Genomic DNA, 17,881 nt, shown 5'->3' with positions numbered 1-17,881 from the left:
TTCATTTCCTACCATTCCCTCTATTGTAAATTGACTGGTTTTAATGCTGGGCTTTCTCTGTGGTTCCTGTGCTTCCCTTTTATTTCTTGCACTTTTCAGTTCCTTTAAGATCTGACATTCATGTTCAGTTTCTTGTCTCTGCCTTTTAATTTTCTTTCCTTTCTAGTCTGCTATGTGCTACCTGAATGAGTACTCACTTTTAGACCATTTGGATGATCTGTAAATTACTGTGTCCTCTGATTTATACCCAATACTATTTGCTGTGTTGCGTTATTTAATTCCTAAAAGGTTTCGGGGGAGTGGCTTGTGTGTAGGACACACTGCAAAGCACAGCTGTGTTCCGTAGTCTCCATATGCACTTACCTTCTACTTTTTCCTTATACTTACTCATTTGGGAAACAGCCTTTTTCACTCCATTATTTCCGGAATTATGGATTCATGAAGGTGGTGCTCCAGGGAATGGCAGAGGTGCTCGAACTGCTGAATCACTTGTGCCCTGACTTCCTGGATGCTGCAGTGGTAGAGGGCAGTGGTGCTCTCATGGTGACTGTTATGGAGTATGTTACCCTCTGGTGTGTGAACAGTAAGGAATTTTGCTTTTTGGTAGGTTTCCAATAGCCTGGACACTCACAAAATCCTTAAATCAAGACACAAAGAAAAGATAAATGTGTGCTAGATGCTGATGTTGGCAGAGCATGGGCATGTGGAGATGTAGATTATGCAGTCATTCCTGGTCAGATTTATTCCAAAAACATCTCGTTGGGATTTATATAGATGCCATTTAACCAGCAGTATAAATAGGTACCATTGATGTACATTTTAAATATATTGGTACTGCAGAACAAGTTCACTGTAATCAATACTTTTATTTTTGTCTCTGAATTTTTCTGATGTACCTATAAATGTTGAAACGATCTTTGCTTGCTACAGCATGATTCAGAACAGTGGAACTCAGGGGAAGACTTTCCAGTGATTCATGTGTATTTGTACAGGTCTGTGTAAAACATTTAACTCAAAAATAAAACTCAAAATACAGTCCAGTGATAGCAAAGTGGCAATCTGAAAATATATGTATCCCCTCCTCTGAAGGAAGGGAAGGGAAATGCAGACGACAGATACCCAGAGCTACAGAGACAGGAGCTACCTCTCAAGGCAGTGGCTCTCAAGCACTTTCCTCATAACTCTTGGCTCAGGGGTTAGTATGTGCACTCTGATATTTGAAGTAGGTTGGGTGGAATTAAGCTTTTGACTCAAGGGAGCCTTTAGTTCATTAAATATGGATGTTCTTGCAGGGGAGCAGTCACAGGTAGAAGCTTGGTTTCTCTCTGCAGCACATCACTTTTCTTGAACATGTGTGTTTGGGAAAGGAAACTCAGCTCTTCTGTGCCTAGATCTTTACTGTCTGGATCCGCCTGTAAGAAGTATCAACAAAAGCTGTCAGATCGTGGCAATTGCAGGATTTCTAAGTGTGTGGCGGGGTGATTGTAGCTGCCTTCAAACCTGTGAGTTCAGCTGGCTTGTCACGGTGCTGGCCTCTTGGCAGCCCTGCTGGGAGGTCTGCAGTACCTGTAATTACACAGAGAAAATTGCTCAAGTTAATGCCGCGTCTAAACGCGGTGCTAACAGCTGTCTTGGCAGGCAGACAGCTGCCATCAGCATGCCATGCAACAGGCTGTCACAGACTCTGGCTTCTGCAGTAACTTGCTCTTCTAAGGAAAATGTTCCAGTTACTAATCAGGCTGGGGGTGATCTTTCCGAGCTCCAAAGCTATGGGATCTATCACGCATCCGTCAGCCTCTGTCCTGCTCTCCCTGCGAGCATCCGGATGCTGATGAGGAGGAATCAGACCTGCTGCTGAGCGGGCTGGGTGAGAGTGACAGTCTCATCCTAATGAAACAATTAGGTTATGAGCAGGTTTGCATTTCTATTCCTGCTTCTGCAGGAACCTAAAACCAGACAGTTCCTTGCTGTGACTGTGGGGAGCCCCAGGAGCACTTGGCAGTTCTCTCTGCTTCCAGCCTTGGGTGTAGTCTCATGGAAGTGTGTTTCAGAAAAACATAACTTTCAGTTGCCTGACACTTCCAGTCTTTTCTGTTTCTTGTCTGTAGTTCTATCAATCAAGTCCTTCTTGTCGGCCAACCAGTTTTAAATCTCATGTGGAAAATTGTCAGTTTGAGATCATGCTTTGTAAGGACAAACATGTGACTGCCACGCTAATTCATTCTTGCTTAAGACATGAATATGAACTGATAGAATATCAATTTGAAGTGTTTAGACCCTGAAATGATTTAAAATCTCTTAAAAGAAAGACTAGGGCTGAAACTTTGTCTCCAAGGCATCGTTTTTAACTTAGCAGTAAGCTCTCATGGTCTTTCCTTTAAATTGCTTATTGTACAGATGCTTACAAAGAAAGTGCTTCTTTGGGACTGTTTGTGTTTAGTACCAGCATTTATTTCATTTCATGTGACAGATGACTTGGCTTCTGGATCTAGTAATCCCTTGCTCATACCCACTGGCACAGGTGCTGGACCTGCTGGCAGGCTGTGCTGTGGCTGGGAGCTCAGGCAGAGGACAGCAGGGGTGACAGGCTGGCTCAGCAGCCCCGTGTCCCCCGTGCCAGGGTGGCTCCTGGGACACATCTGCATGGGCTTCTTTTGGTGTTTCAGTGGGAGGAGGAGCACCAGGCTGCCCAGGCTCTGTTAGCAAAAGCTGATGTTTATGTTGTCCATGCTTTCAGTGATTGCAGGATGATTTCATATGGACTTAACTAGTGCAGATCCTGGGAACCCCCTGGAGACGCTGGTGTCAACCGCCTCAGCACCGCCCTCCTGTAGGACATGCATGTGCTGTATGCCCACACTGTGGAATTTTTATCATTTAATTATTTCTTTCCTTAATGAAATCTATTATTGATGTTGTTCATGGAGATGGGGTCCCACCTGGTGAAGGCCAGCTCGCTGCATGCCACCTGCCATGCCTCCTGCCTGTCACCTACAGGCTTCACTAAAGACAGTGCCACCCAATTAAGACTGAAATGTCTGAAAGCCTTTTGTATCTGTTGTGATTGATATTTTGTAATAGTGAGGGGTTTTTATCAGATTTCATAGATTTTTAATTTTTTTTTTAAATTATCCTAAGGTTTTGAATGTCAGGCACATTGGTGATATCCAAAGGATTGGTGGATGAAGCTGAATGAGCTCTGCTTTATTCTTCAGCTCACAAATAAATGCCTGATTTCTGCTTGAGGGAATTTTTTTTTTTTTGACAGATGGGGAAATCGAAGAATTGAATGCAACCTTAGACTGTAGATATTTTATTTGAAGCAGATTTTCAGCTTTTTAAAATTCTTTTTGTTCGCAATATTATCATATAGCAGCTAAACTAATGAATATATAATTTTCTTTCCTTTCTGCTTGTCATGCCCTGCTAACATGGACATCTACAAAGGCTCAGGTTGGTGTTGCAATCTGTCTTCATCTTATTGTTCTCATTTAGTAAAAAGGGGCTTCAATGTTGTTCTTCATCAATCAACTTTCTTTCCCTTCCTCTCTTTTAAATGGGATCCGACATTTATTACTGCATAATAGATTCATCCAGAGAGGTGCCACATCCGTTTGTTACCTCTGAATCTATCCTTCAGCTGCAGCAAAATGTGCTGTTTCAAAAACACAGGACATTGATTTATTTATATCTACTTAAATTTGCTATGCTTGTCTAGCTCTGTGACAGGGAGACAGCAGAAGCTACAGCACCTACAGCTTCTGGAGTCATCAAAACCTCTCACTAATGAGTTTCTGCTTTGCTTTAGACCCCCATATTTGACAATGTAGTAAACTGGCATTTACAGCTATCCTGTCGAGATTCAGTATTTTCTTGATATTGAAGAAAGATTAAAAACTAAAATAAAGAGTAGCAGAGCCACAGGAACTGGCTGTTTTTAGTTGCATTCACATGTCCCCCATTCACACTTCAACATCTCCATTTTTTTTGCATAACCAAGACTAAATTGTCCTGCTTGAGTACCTCAGGTAGAAATAAGTGCCCAATATCTGCACAGTACCTGCAAGGTTGTACTCCCTGCTGTGTTCTGCTCCTCAGAGGCTCTAGAGACAGTAAAAATTAGAGTTAAACCAGGAGGCAGGTTCAGGGTCGGGAGCTACACGTCCCCCTTATTTTCTCATGTTGAATGATGCCAACTTCTTATATACTCCAGGAAGACATACTCATACTTTACTATATTGCAACTTGGTGTTTTAAATGCCTGCCCTGATCCTACAGAAAATAAAACCACTTCCCACTACTAAATATGAATTAATAAACCTTGCTGAGCAACGTATTAGAAGTGTGAGTGTGAGCTGTCATGACTGGTGTTCAGCGGAGCTCACTTCAGTTTGCTTTCTAAACAAGGCATTTTCCATTTGTTGCACTTAACTTGAAATACAGCAGTGTCTGTCTTTGCATATTTAAGCATCTGTTGGAAGAAAGTAAGGGATTAACTAGGAGCATTAAGGAGCATTTCTTAAAGTCCAGCAAAAGACTAGATATAGTAAAAGCATTTAAAAGCCCTGGTGAGGGAATGGGGAGCACCCAGATATCTTTATAGCAAGAATACTCTGCTGCTTTCCTGTTGTCTCCTCTTTTTCCTCATTTTACAGCCAGAATTTTACAGTGCTGCCTTTTTTTTTTTTTTTGCCTTTTTTTTCTTTTTTTTTTTTTTTTTAATGGCTTCATCCTGAAATGTCTTTCTCTGAACTTTTCAGTATCTGATTTTAAGCTGAGATGTCATACTACAGTTAGTGGAAGAAATAGGGCATTTCCAGATTCAGTCCCCTGCTCCCTGAGGGCTCCCTCGCCAGTGTCTAATAAATCACTTAATTCTTCATCCTCAGTTTTCTCATGTGTAAATTAGGATTAAAGTTGAGTCGTTTTGAGGCTCAGGCTATAAATAGATAATGTAGAGCAGGGGAAACTTCAGAGGATTGGTAATTGTTTTTACCCTTCCTACTCAGTGAGAACCATTTCTCAGCGGTGCATTTGAAGACTGTCACCATGGTTAGTCCCTCAGAGAATGGTGAAGGGTCTGTTCCTGTAGGAGCTTCCATACTGCCTTCCATACTTCCCACTGCCAAGTGGGAATTGGTGTGTCTTTATGTTATAGTAATTATTGTCCTGACTCTCAATTCATGTTTTGTACTCAGAATGCAATTGATCCCATCCTTTTGCCAGCTGCAAAGTTGTAGGCAGGTCTAAGTTTTCTAGAAACTTGGTTCACTGCCAGTGAAGGCTTTTCATAACCCGAGCCAAACTCTAATTGATTTTCTTTTTTTTCCATACCACAAAGAAGGTAAAAAACACTAACTCCTTTGATTTGGGTGTAAACAAAAACTAAAAGTGCTGAATTTGCTTCACAAATATTTGTGAAAGTATCTTCTAGCGGCATAAAAAAATTCAGGATTTCAGAAGTCCTACTGAATGCTGATCCATTCAAATGTTTGTGCTGTAAGTCATTCTTGAACAGTTGTTTTTATTTATTTTGGTGACTATTTGCAGCATCCAGATACCTGAAGGCAAGTATTTGTCACTGAAAGGGCTGCTTTGCAAAATCCAAAATTCTTGAAAATTAATTGCCCAATCTGTTTTAATACTGGAGAGTGGTTGCCATATTTCTGATGATTGTGATCAGTACATAAACTAGCATGAGATAAAATCAATTTTATTTTAAAGAGAACTATTTAATGTTGAAATTTTAATGAGGTCATTTCTGTGATGTAGTGTTTGTTAATGTGCAAGTACTTGTCCTTCAGATAGTTCAGTTAGTTTGGTGAAGCTTCTGAATGCATGCTTGGATCTGCCAAATCAAACATGCACTTAAGTAATTAACAAAGTACTACGTTTAATTCAGTTTTAAAGAATTAAATAAAATAAACTCGTTATTAGAAATCACCTGTTCTGGATTAAATGCAGTGCTAAGGCAGTAGTAGCGTATTGTAGAGATTATTCAGTTAATATATGGGCACGTTACAACCAAAGAAGAGATTTGGATGTACTGGATGGAGTCAACATAGAATTGAAATTTGTGGGTAGTTGCTATAGATGGACATCTTTGGAGCTGTATTTGGTTGCATCAACAAGGGCATCACCAACAGAGATAAAGAAGTTATCCTCCCTCTCGACTTGGCGCTTGTCAGACCGCACCTGGAGTATTGTGTTCAGTTATGGTCCCTGCTTTACAAAAAGGATGGGGATGGGCTGGAGAGGGTCCCCAGAAGGGTCACAAGGATGATCAGAGGACTGGAGGACCTGCCATATGAGGAGAGGCTGAGAAAACTGGGTTTGTTCAGCCTTGACAAAAGAAGGTTTCAGACAGACATTATTACAACAGTCCAGTACTTACAGGGTGGCTGCTAAGAAGATGGAGATTCCCTATTTACAAGGACTCACATGGAAAAGACAAAGGGTAATGGGCACAAGTTGCTCCTGGGGAGACTCTGTTTGGACACAAGAGGTAAATTTTTCATCATGAGGACAGTCAAACATTGGAATAGTCTCCCAGGGGAAGTGGTAGATTCCCCCGCATTGGACAGTCTCAGCTTGACAGGGTGCTGAGCCATCTCATATAAACTATAGTAGTACCTAGAAATGCTGGACCAGATGGTCCTTGAGGTCACTTCCTACCTGGCATTCTGTGATTCCCACCATGCTCTGGATCCATTGGTGTCATGCTGGCTGCAAGAGAAGCACTGGCTGTGGTCCAGAGTTCACCGAGCGGTGGCTGTAGGCTGTAAGAGGAGGAGAGGTCCACCTTTGCATGGTAACATCCCACTGTTAGCTCTTCTTGCAGCCTGGATATGCGGCAAACACAAAAGTGGGTATGCAGAAATAATTAAAAAGTGAGCAAGTTGCTGGTCAGTCTAAGCAGCAGTGCTTTTAACATCTGCACTTGAATTTCCTTACTAGCGAGTCTCTTTGCAAACCAGAGCAAATCAGCTGTCTTACCTGTGTGAGATCTTTTCTACCTTTAGTGTCATTATGGTGGTCTCCATAATTTAAAAGTAGGTTGTTACTTCTTTGGTTCTGACTGTTTCAAGGTATTATGTCTAGTGAAACCTCAGTATAAGGGCAGCAATATGAAATGAACTTATGTTCACAATTAATTTAGGCCATTTTTATTAGAAACGAATAGCACAAAGGTTGTCCTCAAGGTCTCAGGCAACTGCTACAGTGATCAGTTTGATTGTTCTAATATAATAAGCAGATATTGACTTTAGTTGAGGTGAACACCAAGATTTACTGTCTTGAAAGCTAAAATATCGACTGAGGGAAAACCAGAGTCAATACTTACCTTAAGGCACAATAAATCCTGATGTTCACTGAAATATGAAATCAACTGTGATTTTCAGAAGTGTCAAACCTTGTTCTGGTTTACTCTGCAGGTGCTCATCAGAACAGCTATCCGAAGTATAGGTTTGCATTTCTTTTAATGAATCACATCAGCTGAGCAAGTTATCATTAAAATGCAAGTATCAGCTTTTAAAAGACTAAATAAATAGATTAACATTTGTATATTTTGTTGAAGTGTTTGTCACCTTCAAGACACTTTATCAAGGACTCAGATTTTGCATTGAAGTGAATGGGAGCAGCTTATTAGGGCAAAAGGATAGCAGTTTGTCTCTTAAAAAGTAGCTTTTCTCCTTCTTCCCTTTATCTTATTTAGAACTGTGCCCATCAGCTTGATTTTAGGATTCAGATGTTAACGTACCTCAGATTAGTTGTGGCTGCAAAGAGTGACACAGTGGTCCTGTGAAAGTCAGCAGTGAAACTCCCACCAACTTCAGCCAGGCATCTCTTCACCCCGTGGTTCACCCAGCCCAAAACAGGCTGCAGCTTGCAGCATCTTTCTCCCCCACCCAAGCAGTGCAGAACCATGGCCCCTGCGCCCATCACACAGACTTCATTTAGTTCCTGTCTTTCAGGAGTTGGACTGTGGTAGGACAGCTCCATACCTGTGTTGGGTAGACCAGTCTGAAGGTTTCTGTAAATGCACTGTCTTAGTGGGTTTGCATAAGTTTGGAAAGGGTGAGGATTAAGCAGATTGTTTTCAAATGAACTGTTGTCTTTGTGCTTGGGAAGAGAAGTGGTGTAGCTGGACAAGAGACTTCTGTATCTGCACAAGAGGCAACAGATGACAAATGTGATGTGGGCCAGGATACTGAGACTGTGTCTAATTTGATGTTTGAACAAGCTCTGTTTTGCAGCCTGATATACATGGGAACACAAGCCAACCCTCTCCAGCTCAGGCACTTTGGCTCCCTGGGCTGGGTGAGGAGTGAGGACACTACAGCCCATCCCAGTCTCTCTTCAGGGTTGGGACAGGGTGCTCCCATGGACCTAGGAGGTGAGATGTGATCCCAGGTTTCCCTGGTTGGTGGGATCCAAAGAACAAGGCTTAGCCAAAAGTCTTTGAAAATTCAAAATCAAGAGCATCATCTGTTTGACCTCCTTAAGTACCACAGCTGTTAGCAAAAGATAGGAATGAAAGGATTTAAGGTGTGGTACTTTTGTTTTTCAAATACAAAAGCAAGAATTGGAAGTGATTGAAAAGAAATTATGGCAAGCTAGGGAAGAGAAATGGGAGGAAAACATCATCCTGTGGAAGAAAGGAACACATGCCACATCACTGTTTTTTAAATGTAAAGATAGAGTCACAAACTATATTCACAGGTGCTACTGGAGACAACATTGCTCGATGCTGACAGAGGAGAGGGGTTGTTTACAGAGGGGACGCGCAGTGGTATCAGCACAATAACTTAGGAAAACAGGTTATTTGTAACAATTGTATTTCGGGTTTTTGGGAATCCTGAACGATCTGGAAGTTCTGATGGGTGTTGAGGTGCTGCGTGGATGGTGCAGCTGTGTGCCCTCCCTCCTCTGGTGCAGAGTGGGATGTCTTGTCTGTCAGAGGAGGAGAGCTGGTGGGGCTTCACGTGGCATCCTACCAGCTTGACACGATCAGACAGCAGAATACAAATGCTCTGTTAATGGCTTCATTATTGCAATCTTGCCTGCTCTTGAAAGAGTGCATTGAAGTATCACTTCACGTGTATTTGTGTCGCTGCATATGAGATCTCTGTTTTGTCCTCATGTGTTTCCTGGCATAGATTTAGTTCACGTGGCATCCCATCCCTGCTCAGACCATCCTGCTTTTCTGGCACAGAACTCACATCAGGTAAATGCCACAGGAGGTTTTGGCCACCACAATGTTGTAAATTCCTGGCTTGGGCTTCTACTGCTATCTGCAGGTGGGCTTTGCTGGTTTGGAGAGGCCTGAGGTTTAAGAGATGTTAATGCAGAGCCATGGGAGGTCATGGAGACAAGGAGCCAGGATTTCTAAGCTCTTGGCTGGCCTGAGTGAGGGCCAGTGGCTGCTGTGGGGAGTGGGGTGAAAGCTGAAAGGCCAGCAGAGCTCCCTGTCTCTACATCCGTCTCCTGGCTGTCTTTGGGGAATGCGGTGTGTGGCAGGGAAGTGGCTGCAGGAGTCAGTAGGTGGCTGGAGGTGACAGGGACCTGCCAGAGCAGGACAGTGGCTCAGAGCGGGGCTGGGTGCGCTGCCCTGTGTCTCTCTGCCAATGGGCTCTCTGCTTCCCCGTGCATCCGTCCTGCTCAACAGGGACTATCCCTCATTGCTTCCTGTAACCCAGTTAATGCTGATGAGCGGAGCACCCGTGATGCTGCTTGCTCACTCTAGGAAGCAGCCTCTATGAGCCCTTTGTACAATGTGTAAATAAATGTATAAATAAATACCTATATATCATATCATTAGGCCAAATACCACTGCCTTGTGCAGAAATTATTAGCCCCTATCATACAATCACAATGGTTTGGGTTGGAAGGGATCATAAAGATCATCTAGTTCCAAACCCACGTGGCCACAGACACCTTCTGCTGGACCAGGTTGCTCCAAGCCCCATCCCACCTGGCCTTGAACACTTCCAGGGGTGGGGAAACCACAGCTTTCCTGGGCAACCTGTGCCGATGTCTCACCACCCTCCTAGTGAAGAATTTCTTCCTCATATCTAATCTCAGTCTCCTTGTCCTGTCACTCAGTGCCCTTGAAAAAAGTCCCTCCTCAGCTTTCTTGTAGCCCTGTCAGGTACTGGCAGGTGCTGTGAGGTGGGTGCAGTGTGTTGTGTTCTGTCAAAGCCCTATGGCAGGCCCAGCACAGGCTGGGGAAGTCACAATAACCTGCACTCCCCAAGAAGGCTACAGGGAGACCCCACTCTCTGCTGCAAGAATGTTGTACCAGAAGTTAGTGCTGTGCATATTTAATCCCTGCCGTAGTGGTCCTAATAGATTTTGCACATCTTCTTGTGTTAGTTATCCACAGGTCACGAAAAGGAGTGATTAATAATATGTAGGGAAAATGGTACTAGTCATACTCCTGCCTTTGCCCCCTGTGTTCCCCTCCCTTGTCCTTTCCTCTGCATGAAACACAATGTTCTTACAAGCTCATGCTGTGCTTGCCCCCATCGGTCTGACTTCTGCTTCCCTCTTTCTTTTGTCCTTCACATATTGCACTTCCCAGCTTGTCTTACTCTCTCCTCTCTGCTAAACCAATGCACAATGTATAGACTAACCCACAGTTAAAATTAATTTCTGACATTTTCTGTTCTTGAGTGTTTTTCTCTAGCAAGGAATCATACTTGCATTTGCTGTGAAGGTAATTTTCTGGTGGGGCACCACTTTTGTTTTCAGACTGGTATCTCGATCTCTCTCCTCCCTCCCCCTGCCCCAAAATACTGCAGATAAGTTTTCTTTATTGTTGTGGCCACAACATGCATAGCCATAATCTGCTGTCTTTAAACGAAGCCATAAATTATTAAACGTGTGGCTGAATTATTTTGGGGGGGGAGGAGGGGGAACTTGGGAGGCAGGCTGTTGATTTACAGTTATTTTGATGGTGAGAACTGAATGGCTCCACAGCAGCAAGGCCAAGGAGATTCTGTTGCGTGGGAGAAGAAATTTTGGGTGCGCTTTATTTTTTCAGGGCAGTGCAAAGCAAGAGAAAACACTGCAGCTTCAAACCAGCTTCTGCAGACAAACTGGATTCAGAATTAGTAATTTCTATTCATTACTGTAATAGAGCTGTTAATGCATTCATTTGTTTAAACATAAAAATCTGCTAAAGTATTACATCTCAAGGTGTTGCTTCTAACAACCTGAGCAGCCAGCACCTTTAAAAAATGTTTATCAAGCTTTTGGCTCTATTTTTCTCTATATATAGATACTGTAGTTCAGGTGAATACATGGTAGTGTTTGATTAGGAGATGTCTTAGAGATAAGTCACTTGAAGGGAAAAAAGCATTTATAGGTTTTGTGTCTAAAAATGAAATTTGAAGGTTGCGTGAAATGTCATTCTTTTGTAGTAAATGACTTACAAGGATATGTTAGAAGCACACATACATGAGTGCTGATGATGTTTGTATGTTCTGAAACACAAAAGATGCAGTCCATACAGTCCTGATGAATGATGTGTGATAGATTATAGTGAGGGCAGTGTAGGCAAATGAAATTATAATGGAGTTCCTCTTCTGGCTGCAGGAAATAGCTGTTATTTATCCTGTTTCCTAGAATGCTACATGCACACTACTGTTTATTGTATACTTAAAAATCCCTTGGCGAGTCAATAATGACTTAAAGCTATTACAACACTCTTGACATAAGGAGTGTAAGCCAGGATTTTTCAGTGTGCCTTTTCCTGGGTTTGGCTGAGGCATTTCTGCAGAGCTGCTAACCTGGATAGTTCAGATGAACAGTTTTGATTCTTTCTCCTGGCAGGTGTACGAGGCAGTCCCATGCTACACCGAGTGCAATCAGTATTCTTGGGTAGTAGAACTGTGGTCTCCGTGCAAAATCAACAGCGAACAGAATTCCCTGCACTGTGGAGAAGGAATACAAACGAGGAGAGTCAGGTGCGTGAAGACAAAAGCACAGGTAGTCCAGATGAAAACGAGCTGAGACGTACTTACATAAAGCTGCAATTCTAGCCACCTGACAGTGAGTACGTTGCTGAGTCCAGTGTATTTCAAATGAAAAGAAACATGCATTGATGTCCAACCGCTTACAGGAGAAAGCATCTCAGAGATGCAGCCTTGTGTTACGATGAAGACATCTTTCAGGAAGAAGACATGATGTTTAAATTAGAATTCTTCAACCTAAATGCCATATATACATCAAGCCCCCTGAGGTGCAAAGCCTCCATATTGTCATTTGCTAACATTTTCCCCAAGTACAGACCCTGCATGTGCTGCAGTTGTGTTCATTATTAGTGAGCATCCATTCCCCAGGCTCAGGGAATCACTGAGTGATTTCCAAATGTTTGGTTGTTACGAGCAGGAGCACAAGGTTTGTTTATGCTGGCTGTCATTTTCTCTTCGCTCATCTGTCAGCTGATCAAAGTTAAAATCCCTCTGTATGAAGTTTGAAATGTTTATTTAAAGTGGTTATTGAAATCTGCTAGTACCAAATGCACATTGTGTGAGTAGCTGCTTTTGCATTAACATGATCACTTCTATGTTCAGAGCAGCCATGCTGCATATAGCTGTTGTGTTGCATGTAGTGCCCTGTTACAGGGTCAGGCAGACCTGCTGGTATCCATCACATCTGTAGTACCCTGGTGATGCCCTAATGAAAATGTCTGTTTTCTGTGTAGGTGTGTGAGCAGTGCTGAGGACCACGGAGGGGAGACTGTGCCCAACGCACTGTGTAATCAGGCTGAAATCCCAGATGTGATCCAGAAGTGTAGCTTGTACTGTCCCAGTGAGTGTGCTGTGTCAGACTGGGGACAGTGGAGCAGGTGTCCACAGGTAGGCTCTCTGGCTTGGTCTCTGTGGCAATGTTCCTCAGCTGTTGTACTTCTCTGTCCTTCAACTGTTTCACGAGGTAGTTATTTTCTATCAAAGTATATTATTTTCTGAGGGAAGTCAGGCTTAGTGGATCCTGCCAGTATGATTGAATCTGGAGATATTTATATTTCTACAGAGACAGAGCTATAGAAAGCTAGGTAGTAAAACACATAGTTATTACTGTGTCTGTTGATTCAACTCATCCTTCCACTTGGTCTAGACGACAGGACCCATACAGCAGGTGAGGGGACCAGTATTCCAGCTGCAGTAAGGGCTGTCTGCATTAGGAAATATTTGCAGGGGGAGCTCTGTGAGTGATGCACAACTGTCATAATAACCTGCAGGTAAACCATGGTGGGGGCACTCCTGTGGACACATCTCAGATCTGAGGGGGTGATGACAGCTCACCCTTCTCAACAGACTCTATTTCTGTCCAGCCTCTCTCCTCCTCCTCAAAACCCTGATTTCAGGCAACAGCAACAGAAGGGCATGGCAGCAAGATGACTGAACAATTTTTCATGTCACAAAATGCTCCAAACATGGTGAATTATGCAGGGGTTCAAGCCACTGCCAAGTGCTCTGTGTTTTCCTAAGTGTGCAAAGATGGAAAGAAGCTGCAAATTCTGCCTTGTGAAACTCTCTGGCCTCAAAGCATGTAATTTCAAACCCGTTGTTCCTCTCTGATCGGTGTTGGAATAGGTGCCAGGTTTTATCTCAGGAGGTTTGTAATAGACTTGCTTGATGTTTTTAAGTGACAAACATGTATTCATTGCCCCTGTGTTAACAGCCCATTATCAAAAGTCTGAGTGGTTATTGGACAGGTATTTATACTACTGCTGACACAGGTAATTTCCTTCCATAATATTTTGTGTAGTGTATCAATATACTCAGTAAGAACATGTCAAATAAAATCTTATGTTTCATTTCCTGCATTCGCCTCCTCCTGAGCAGTGTAGCTTTGATGAAGTGTAACACTTTTACAACTGATACAGGTGCTTGGATCCCTCTGAAAGGCCCACTGTGGCTAGGCTGTTTCTTTGCCATTGACTTTCTTTTTAAGTGAGAGATTTTCTTCATTTTATCATGCAGTCTAATGCAGAGATCCTCGAAGCCATTGGGTATTTCTCAGGTGCCCTGGTGACAGTCACTTGGTCGTGAGGGTCTACCTGAAGCTTTAAGCACCCTGGTATCCTTAATACATCCCGAGTTTTTGCTTCAAGAGTCCTTTTGGCAGTGGTGAAGACTGTAGCCCACAGAAGCGGGAAGAGGATGCCCAGAGCTCGTGGCTGCCCTCCAGCAGGCAGCGAAGCTCTTGGCATTGACAGGGCTGAGTGCCACCATCCCTCTGTCTCCTTGTACATCCTTTTGCCACGGTAGATGTTAATTCTTACATGGTGAGGGCATCTGCATGCCAATGCAATTAACTGAACAATATGTTTTCACAAGCTGTTCTGCAACGCTTCGTTGTTAAACTGAGATGGCTGTGTGCGGGTGGAGCCTGTGTTTAAATAGTTATGTCCAGATACAAAGCAATAAACAGCTTGAAGTTTTATGGACAGATAAAACCTGCTCTTCAGTGAGTTTACAGCAGTGTTGTCTCCCTTTTATAGCTACTCAAGCTGTTCATGTTCCTTTGGTTTTGAGAGAGGACCACACAGCACAGTCCCTCCCAGCCTAAGCACACTTAACATCTGCAAGGCAAGCACTGGATGTGCTGTTGGGGCAGAATGGCTGTACCATGATCACAGAATCACAGAATGGTAGGGATTGAAAGGGACCTCTGGAGGTCGTCGAGTCTAACCCCCCTGCCAGAGCAGCACCACCACAGAATCTAGGGCAGAAATCACTCAGAAATGCATCCAGACAGGTCTTGAAAGTCTCCAGAGAAGGAGACTCCACAACCTCTCTAGGCAGCCTGTTCCAGGGCTCTGCCACCCTCACAGTAAATAAGTTTTTCCTCATGTTGAGGTGGAACTTCCTGTGCTCTAGCTTGCGTCCATTGCCCCTTGTCCTATCACAGGGCACAACTGAAAAGAGATTAGCCCCTCCTTCTTGACACTCACCCTTCAGATAGTTATATACATTAATAAGATCCCCTCTCAGTCTTCTCTAGATTGAAACAGCTCCAGGTGGCCAGGAGTGAGGCATAGCCAGCACCAAAGTAATTGATGCAACCCTCCATCTCCTGAGTCACCACAAGGAAAGGTGGTCACTGAGAATGGTCACAAGCTGGTGGACATGGTCAGTGGAGTTAAAAAGGCTACGGGGAATCCTGTTTCATCTTTAAGGGAAGGCCTGTGTGTGGTCAGTTGAGTAGCTTCACTGGTTGCAAGTGAGAGCTTGGCTCTGGACTTTGCATAGAGACCCTATATATAGACACCCAAATACAGGTGTCTGCACCTGCAGCCCAATCTCCTTTTAAGTCTTTTGGTCAGACGTGTTTTCCTTCCAGCCTGCTTGAAGTGTCTTCCCACAGAGCCCAAGAAACATGATGCATAGAACCTCTTGCTCATTAGGACTGTTTAATTGTGTCTGAGGGGCTTTTGCTCCATAGCTGGTGTACTCATCCATGGTTTCTGATTCATGCCAATCTGGAAGTAAATGCCTGTCTTCTGAGGATGTAAAAAACGCTTTTCAAATATTCACCAAAAATCCATTTTCTAAGTATGGCTCTTTTCTCTTCCCCAAGTAATTAAAAAAAAATTGAAGGAGCACATCATATTGAAATGAAAAAGCAAAACTGTACATCCAGGCTGCTCTTTTTCAAGCACATTTACATTTCATATCAAAATAGTTGGCATTCTTTTAGTCGTAGCACGCTTGTGAGGCGGCTGCCAAAGAGCTTTCTGGGAAATCTTCCTGTGTCTCTGGTCATGTTTGGCTTGTTGGAGATAAAAAGGATTTATGAAACTTGATGAATTCTAGTTTGTAAGAAACGAGCAACCACAATTTCAGCCTCATCTTTGCCTGAGTAGCTCTTTCATTTGGGATATTTACCTAAGATTTTGGTCAGGTGAGAATACTTTTCCAGTCACTTTGGTGTGCTGCTCATATTTAATAGTGTTGATAATAAATTTATCCTGATAGCAAAATAACCAGCTCTTATCAGCTGAATATAAAAAGGCCTTTTAGATTATCCAGTTTACCTTCTGTCAATATGTCATTGTACTCTGGATACTTTCTAGGGTATTACTTGGTTTTATCTTGTAGCTGCACTCTTCCCAGGTGAATTTTCTGCTTTCAGGATAGTAAATTATCTTGAATCATGTCAAAATCAATGGGTCATAAAGGTGGCAACTGCTTTGTCAATAGGAAGTATTTTCTCCGATACTTATTTCTGCTAAAATGTTGTTTTTATTCTAAAGTGTTGGCTGCATTTTCCTTTTGCTCTTAACTATTCATGTTTCTAGGATGGTCTTTTGTAATTTCAGGTGCTCTCACAATTCTTTTATGTCTGTTTTCCAACTGGATCACAATTTTTGCATCTTGATTATAGTGCTATTTAACATAACTACACAAAGCTACATTTTAGTATTTCCTCTAGTGCTCCTTTGCCCAAGAAATGCAGCTGTTTGAAATGTGATACTTCAAGACTACTTTTGAGGTTGTCTCTTTACTGGGTTCAATAAATTAATAATTATGGATTTAAGCCTTCCCTGTTATTCTCAAATTCTCTGTTGTGAGAAGTAAATTCCAAATGGTTTTCCCTCTGATTGAAGACTGTTTTTTGGTTCATGAAGTTTTCTTCTTTGCCGTGAAGTAACATCCACGTAACATAAGTATGAGGGCTTTAAAGCCATTTAAAGTAACAGTTTGAAGCTTGCTAGTTAGGGAAGAAACAAGACAAAACAAAACAACAAAACATGAGCAAATTAGATTGACTTGCATTTTGCTTCAGAGATTTTGTATTTGTTGCAGCTACAATAGTGTGTTCAGTCAGACATCATCACTTGATTGCTCAAAGACCCAGCTAAACAATCTGGAAACCAAAATCCTACCATCTCATATTCAGTGATCAAATAACATCCCCTACCTGTGGTGTCTTGACTTTGTATCCATCAGACTTGGAAATGTAATTAATTGACTTCAATTGAATTCATCAGAGCATCCCTAAATAGAGTTAATATGCGAGTGGTGCTACAAGCCCCTGAAATAATTGCCTCGGGTTTATTTCCTTGGCTCTCCACAGCCATGTGGATAGCTGCTGCAGCCCCCGTGGCCCATCAGAGTGGCCTCCTCAGCTGTGTGCATTTCTTGCAGCTAATTCTAAGAGGTCTGAAATTAGTTAATTATAGGAGGTTACATGTCTAGTGAGTGAGAACAGCTGTCTCCATTTCAGCGAGCGTTTTCTGCATGGATCAATAGCGATGTACAGTGCTCAGGACTTGTGACAATTGAGTCATTATTCTCTTGAATCTGCAGGGGAGGGAGTGTAATATTGAAATAGCTTCTTGAAAATGCCACCAGGCAGTGCAGCTGACTCTCAGGTTTTGCTGTGACTTCTGTCATAGATGTGAGTTGGAGCTGTTATGGTTTGGAAATGTTTTCCTTCCTGAGCCAACTGGAAGAGAAATTGTAGACTCTTGTAGACATTGGGACTCACTGAAGTCTTCATCATAGAATAGTTTGGGTTGGAAGGACCTTAAAGATCATGTAGTTCCAATCAGGGACACCTTCCACTAGAGCAGGTTGCTCCAAGCCCCATCCAACCTGCCCTAGAACACTTCCAGGGATGGGACATCCACAGCTTCTCAGAGCGACCCAGGCCAGTGTCTCACCACCCTCACAGTAACGAATTTATTCCCAATGTCTAACCTAAATAGAACTCTTCCAGTTTAAAGCCATTAAACCTCATCCTATCACTCCATGCCCTTGTAAAAAGTCCCAACCAGTACCTCTATCCATAGGTTTGGCAGAGGACCTGCAGTGAGGAGGCTGGGTTGAAGAAGGCAGCTTGCACAGTTGTATTTCTAGCTCAA

General features: G+C 42.8%; 1 protein-coding gene across 1 annotated transcript in view; it reads left to right on the top strand.

Annotated features, from left to right (window-relative positions):
• THSD7B (thrombospondin type 1 domain containing 7B) overlaps positions 1–17,881 on the top strand; it is a 326,234-nt gene that overhangs the window by 280,414 nt on the left and 27,939 nt on the right. Inside the window, exons 18-19 of the mRNA XM_051624219.1 lie at positions 11,836–11,969; positions 12,710–12,863. Of these exons, the coding sequence (XP_051480179.1) occupies positions 11,836–11,969; positions 12,710–12,863 (288 nt within the window). The remainder of the gene's footprint in view (positions 1–11,835; positions 11,970–12,709; positions 12,864–17,881) is intronic.

Source organism: Apus apus, chromosome 6 (assembly GCF_020740795.1).
Source record: "Apus apus isolate bApuApu2 chromosome 6, bApuApu2.pri.cur, whole genome shotgun sequence".
Lineage (NCBI taxonomy): Eukaryota > Metazoa > Chordata > Aves > Apodiformes > Apodidae > Apus > Apus apus.
This window is presented reverse-complemented; position numbering and strand designations above follow the sequence as displayed.